At 34.8% G+C, this 7,275-nt stretch overlaps 1 protein-coding gene across 1 annotated transcript in view; it reads right to left on the reverse strand.

Moving 5' to 3' along the window:
- Positions 1 to 5,902, reverse strand: part of LOC127706211 (tyrosine-protein kinase Src42A-like) — a 28,063-nt gene extending 22,161 nt beyond the window's left edge. Inside the window, exons 1-2 of the mRNA XM_052210696.1 lie at positions 5,266 to 5,902; positions 1,706 to 1,827 (exon numbers count right to left, since the gene is read on the reverse strand). Coding sequence (XP_052066656.1) covers positions 1,706 to 1,827; positions 5,266 to 5,675 — 532 coding nt within the window. The 5' untranslated portion in view covers positions 5,676 to 5,902. The remainder of the gene's footprint in view (positions 1 to 1,705; positions 1,828 to 5,265) is intronic.
- Between the last annotated feature and the right edge of the window lie 1,373 nt (positions 5,903 to 7,275).

Genomic DNA, 7,275 nt, shown 5'->3' on the forward strand with positions numbered 1-7,275 from the left:
TTTTTGAACCCCCTTATGATTTATCACCCCCAAACTCAGTCCCAGCTTTCCCTTTGTGGTATGGTACCTTGCAGTACAATTTCAGAGAGATCCATACACTTGAACACAAGTTATTGTCTGGAAACTAGAAAAATGCTTGTTTTTTTGCCCTTTTATGGCCCCTAATTACTAAAATTTTGAGGGAATTATCCCCAAAATAAATTCCAGCTTTCCCTTTGTGGTATGGAACCTTGTAGTACAATTTCATAAAGATCCATACACTTGAACACAAGTTATTGTCATGAAACTAGAAAAATGCTTATTTTTTTGGCCCCTTTTTGGCCCCAAATTCCTAAACGTTTAGGGCAATTACCCCCAAACTCAATCCCAGTATTCCCTTTGTGGTATGGAACCTTGCAGTACAATTTCATAAAGATCCATACACTTACACATAAGTTATTGTCCTGAAACTAGAAAAATGCTTGTTTTTTTGCCCTTTTATGGCCCCTAAATACTAAAATTTTGAGAGAATTACCCCCGAAATCAATTCCAGCCTTCCCTTTGTGGTATGGTACCATGCAGTACAATTTCAGAGAGATCCATACACTTGAACACAAGTTATTGTCTGGAAACTAGAAAAATGCTTATTTTTGGCCCCTTTTTGGCCCCAAATTTCTAAACTTTTTGGGCAATTACCCCCAAACTCTAACCCAGCTTTCCCTTTGTGATATGGAACCTTGCAGTACAATTTCATAAAGATCCATACACTTACACACAAGTTATTGTCCTGAAACTAGAAAAATGCTTGTTTTTTTGCCCTTTTATAGCCCCTAATTACTAAAATTTTGAGGGAATTACCCCCAAAATTAATCCCAGCCTTCCCTTTGTGGTATGGTATCTTGCAGTACAATTTCAGAGAGATCCATACACTTGAACACAAGTTATTGTCTGGAAACTAGAAAAATGCTTATTTTTTGCCCCTTTTTGGCCCCTTATTCCTAAACTTTTTGGGAAATTACCCCCAAACTCAATTCCAGCTTTCCCTTTGTGATATGGAACCTTGTAGTACAATTTCATAAAGATCCATACACTTACAAACAAGTTATTGTCATGAAACTAGAAAAATGCTTGTTTTTTGCCCCTTTTTGGCCCCTAATTCCCAAAATTTGGAGGAAATTACCCCCCAAAAATCAATCCCAGTATTCCCTTTGTGATATGGAACCTTGTGATACAATGTCAGAGAGATCCATACACTTACACACAAGTTATTGTCATGAAACTAGAAAAATGCTTGTTTTTTGCCCCTTTTTGGCCCCTAATTCCTAAAATTTGGAGGCAATTACCCCCAAAATCAATCCCAGCATTCCCTTTGTGATATGGAACCTTGTGGTACAATGTCAGAGAGATCCATATACTTACACACAAGTTATGTCTGGAAGTTACAAAAATGCTTATTTTTGGCCCCTTTTTGGCCCCTAATTCCTTAACTGTTAGTACCATAACCCCCAAAATCAATCCCCACCTTCCTTTTGTGGTATTGAACCTTATGGTAAAATTTCATTGAGATCCATTGACTTAAACTAAAGTTAGAGTGCGAAAACTAATGTGTCTTCGGACGACGACAACGTCATACCAATATACGACCACAAAATTTTTTTTGCGGTCGTATAAAAATGTATACAACATGAGGTACATTGTACATTCATGTATGATGAGTATAACTTACCTGAAAGTGAATAGTCATTTCTTCTACTTTCGCTGTCTCTAATTAAAAATGCTCCATGTTCATTTTCTGGTAAAAGGAGTTTCTTTTCTGCTTCCACTCGTTTGATTTTACCAAAATACCATCTGAATGAAAATAAAGCAAGCAATTTCTTTATGACATTTCAAGAGTAACAGTACAATTGTTTTGCATATACATGTATATCATGTATAAAGTTTGAAGGATGAGGGTTGAAAAATTGATAAACTCATGAAGTCCTAATAGGCACTGATTATTCCTGTGCACATGGTTCATGTGGTTCAGCAGATTTCACCTCTAGGTGTAAGCTTCATTAAAGTGCAAATGATGATATAAACTCAAAGATTGTCTGCATGTATAAAGATAAGTTAGGATAAAGGGGCGATGATCATAAACATATAATTTTATGTCAATAAAATTGAGAATGGAAATGGGGAATATGTCAAAGAGACAACAACCCGACCAAAGAGTAGACAACAGCCGAAGGCCAGATTATGTTAAGTGAACTTATTCTACCACTTATCCCCTGGCTTACACAATGTACCTGTGATTGTGGATGTAACTCATAGGTCCATATGATATTTTTTGACAATTTGCGGACCATATGGTCCGCAATTTGCCAAACAGGGAAGAAGAAAAACAAAAACAAAAAAAACATATATATGTAACCCTGCTTTGCAGAAGTTTGTAGAATCAGCCAAATTATTTGATTTAATGTTTAAATGTTTGATGAATAATTTAGGCAGTTAAAACATTCAAAGAAGGGTACAATGTACATTTATCTTTCTGAATAAATGTACATTGTACCCTTCTTTGATGTTCTTTGATGTTTTATCTGCCTAATTGTCTCATGTTTGCCTAGAATGCAGGAACGGAATTCAATGGTTTGAATCTCTGCTCTGGTCAAATTGCTGCTTCTCTCCTAAGCACACAACATTCAGGGGGTAAGAGCAGACTTGTCAGCTAAGAGTTAGGTAAAATGCTCTACATGTGATGATGTGTATTTCCTTTAAGTAATGTTTATATTGTTCAATTCATAACTGAGAATACAATTAAAGTAGAACATTTGTTTCAGTTTATGTCTTCAATATTCATTTATAGTTACAGAATTATATTTTTCCTCTTACAGAATTATATTGTTACAGAATTGTATTTTTCCTCTTACAGAATTACATTTTTCCTCGTGTCAGAAACTACAACTAAATATTTAGTACAAAAAAGAACTTTTTTTTATATCAAAAAGGAAAGGAAAGTATCATATATTAATAAAATTTCAATTAAAAAACTATTCTGTTTATCATGACTTCATGTTTATGAAATTCATTGTTTCCTGGGACTCAATGTATTAGTCCCAGTTGTTTCTCATCAAAAAGATATTTATTTTTAACAATGTTAAGCTACTTTAATCAGTAAATTGAAACAATGCATTTACATAGAAATAAATACATTTAGCAAGGAGGTCTGTTAATGAGTGTGGAATGCGTAGTTTTCCTTTTTTGGATTATTATTATTCTGTCAGCTGTGCCATGCGGGATTTTATCGTAAGCGCACCAGCTATGACCAAAATCCACTTCTGTAGTTATTATCCTAAAAATGTGGATTTTGGTCATAGCTGGTGCGCTTACGATAAAATCCCGCATCCGATCCGTAGTTTGAACAAATATTATAATGGCAATCGTAGAAAAATTAACGAAAATAAACAATATTTGACAAGCGATTTGGAATGAATATGACGCTTTTAATGCAATAAATGGATGAAACATTTACTAAAGGCAATTTTCATCATGTTCAATTGAAGTATCAAACTTATTTTGCAGAAAATCAGAATGTTTAATGTACATTGTACGCTCTCGAGTAACAAGTACCGGAAGGGAAAGAAAATACTTCTTTTTAAGTTGTTAGTTTGAAAAAATCGTTTTCATCTTTGAAATTCGGGGGCCTTGCTAGCCGAGTGGTCTAAGTAGTTACTACTGTAATCACTAGCCAGTCAACACTGAGGTTGTGAGTTCGAACCCCGCTCGTGCGGGTGCACTCGACTCCAATCTTAATTGACTAGGATTGTCAGTTTTCCTATCGAAGGTCTGTGGTTTTCTCCGGGCATTCCGGCTTCTTCCACCAATAAAAACTGGCCGCCACGAAATAGCACAAAAGCGGTGCTTAAAAGTTTAATTTCTTTACTTATAAATGAAAAATTGCTATTTAATCGACATGAAAAAAATGCGTATTTGTAAAACTTGGTTTGGTCAGCCATTTTGTCAACATCGAGGTACCCCGTGTAGTTTTTCTTCTCTTAGGAGACGGTTATGCCATGATGCAAACGTAGATTTTGAATTGTTTATGAATTTTTTATTTCATTTTCAAGATGTCAAAATTTGCGATTGGACCACGTGTTATTAGTCATGTCATAAGTGTCAGCTTGGGGTATTGGTATCTAAACAGTTATCACCCAAAGGGCAATTAACACCCATTTAATCACTCTTAATTGCCTCTATTGTCTGACTTGAAAGGATTACAATTAAAGGTGATATAATTTTTATGATCACAAGCGGTAATTAGACGAAAGTTCAAAAATTAGGACATCGATTTTGCTGCAATGTATAGCGACAAGAAAATATAGCATCCTCGTAATATTATAGCGTCGCAGAAAAATTATAGCGTCTCGGTGCCACGACGATAAAATGGCCTGAGGAGATCACTGAATAACCTATAGAGTAGTTACATGTATATATACATTTCAGCCATTTCTCACAAATAAAAGTAGAACCCCAAACCAGTGTTCTCCCCAGGGCCTTTTAGCATCATGGTAATGTGATGCTATAATCTTAAATGTGATGCTATCTGAAGTGGTTTTCTTATAGATTATGTAATGGATGTGATGCTACAATTTTTAGAAACAAGATGGTATTTTAATTTCCCCTGTTTACCAGGATGCTAAATGAAATATCTGGGTAGAACACTGCAAACCTCATGTGCATCACTAATAAATGGGTCATATTTCTATTCATGTGCCAAAGAGGGGCCTCTGTGCCCAAGTGGTCTAAGTAGTAGAACTACTGTATCACTAGCCAGTCAACACTGAGGTTGTGAGTTCAAACCCTGCACCTGGCAGGCACACTAGACTCCAATCTTAATCAAATAGGACTGTCAGTTTTCCTACCGTAGTTAGGTTCTCTCCAGCTTCCTCTACCAATAAAAAAACTGACCATCACGAAATAGCACAATAGTGCTGAAAGTGTCATTAAACACCTATCAATCAATCAAATGCCAAAGCTCTTTATATATATATATCTGTATGATACGTACAAAATAATGTACTTATCCCTATATATATATATTTGGGAATCTGTGACACTTTAAAAACTATTGATGTCTAACAACATTCACTCTTGCTTTTAGGCATCAAGGCATTTCCTCTTGTCAAGTAAAAATTTTACAAGAACATCTGTTATGTCCAGAAATGGCATCCAAATAGGGTTAAAGTGTATAGCAATCCCCCTCATTTATTAATGAAATTACATGTACTTATTGATTGTACATTTACTTACGGTTCAGACTCCAAGCTTTTCAACTTAGCTACATAATTTGATGGTATATATCCTTCCTTTTTTGACAATCTTGATTTGGCATACCACCAATCTCCTTGTGTGTCATTTAGAATTTCTAGATGCTCGCCTTTTATGAAGCTTAAGTCCTCTGCTGTCCTAGCATCATAATCGTAAAGTGAAATAAATATTTTGACATTACTAGTGGAGGCGTCACTAGCTGATGGCTCTGCTGGCTGCGAAGAAACAACTGAAACAGCAGGACTATCAGGCTGTGGGTTTGTTGTTATTGTTATCTGATTTGGAGATACAACAGCTCCATTCGGCTCGGGCTTTTTTAGCTGAACTGCTCCAGTGGCTGGGGATGATGAATTGTTAAGGTTTGAATTGTCCGGACACAAGCAGTTTCCCATTTTAGAAAATCATCAAGCAATATGACATAAGTATACTATTCATTCTTTCATCTTGATCACATTCTTGTTAAAATATCATATTCTACTAGATTACTTCCGGAAGATTGGATAGTTCCGATCGATGATCCATTGACATGATGAGCCGGCGAATTTCGTTCGACAATATTATTAATCCGCGGAGTTAGGGCATGATTAAATGTGCCATGTATTTCAGTGAAGACGACTTACGATCTTTATTTTACATAGTCATGTAAAATATAATATTTTTCAAAGTTTGTATTACTTCTATTTATTCAACTGCATAACTGTCATATAAAATGCGGATTTATTTACGAAGAACTATTTCTTACAGGTGCCCGTCAAAACTGAAATAGAAAGAAGGATTTGATTGGCTCAGTTCCGAAAAGAAAATAAATTGAGAAAATTTCTCTCCAATGCAAAATATTGTACCATATTTATTACTAATGAGTCATGTCCAATTATCAAAATACTGTCATACTGTGAACACCAATGTTTCTGAGGGTATGGATGGGGTTTATAGAAGAGAGAATAATGAGTAAAACCAAGGATTTGTATATATAGTAAGTCTTACTATACAAATCCTTGGTAAAACGTGCAGAATAAAGGAAAAAAAAAAGAATAGAGAATAACGGAGTAAAATATAAAGAATGGAGATTAATGGACAAACTTTATAATGGAATAGAGAAAACTTTGATGGTCTAAAAATAAAGGATACAGAGATGAAGGACCCCCATCCACCCCTCGTTTGTTGGTGCAGAATACATTTTTCCACAGGCACTTGTCTCTGAAAAAAAATAATCTACATACTTTAAAGTATTTTTTCAGATAAAGTGCCTGTGATTTTCCCCCCATGACGAATGACTTTTCCATTCAACTTAAAAAGATAATGAAGGAGAAATTTAAGGATCCTAGCTCAAACATTCAACTTAAAGAACGCGGGATTGAATAGCTAAATACACTGATGAATATTTATTATGATAAGAACGTAGACTTAAAATTGCATTTAAAGAATGTAGCACTAAGAATTTAAACAACACTATACTGACAGGCGATGAGGGGGGTTGTGTAGCATATAACGAAGAAAGTGGTTCAGATTGTATTACAAATGAAATGTTGAAAATGCATTGTGCGAATGTTTATGTTTATGTAAAATTATTTAATAAATACCAGAATTGAGAACAAACAGACTTAAGATTGGAAATTATCTATTTGTTCTTACGTCTGGTATTTATCCCACCTTATTGAGAGAAAATTTCATGATCAAACCCACCATAAACGGCGGTCTATCTTATTATTGAGGTATAACCCTTTCTACTTGCATAAGATATTTTTCTACGAGTCCTACATTACAGATTAAAAACAAAAATCTGAAAATAAATTGCACGGTATTTTTCGTGAGCAAATTGGATTCAGAAAGTGAAGTTAAAACGACAGTTGATAAAGCGTGTTCGTCATCAAGAGGAAATATGACTGTGTGTTTATTTATGGTAGGCGTTTGATACTATTTATAGAGAGACCCTATTTAAAAAAAAAAATCTGGCGAATAACAACATAAACGGTCCCTATTTCTTGAAATGAT

The sequence above is a fragment of the Mytilus californianus genome, unplaced genomic scaffold (assembly GCF_021869535.1).
Source record: "Mytilus californianus isolate M0D057914Y unplaced genomic scaffold, xbMytCali1.0.p SCAF_1, whole genome shotgun sequence".
Lineage (NCBI taxonomy): Eukaryota > Metazoa > Mollusca > Bivalvia > Mytilida > Mytilidae > Mytilus > Mytilus californianus.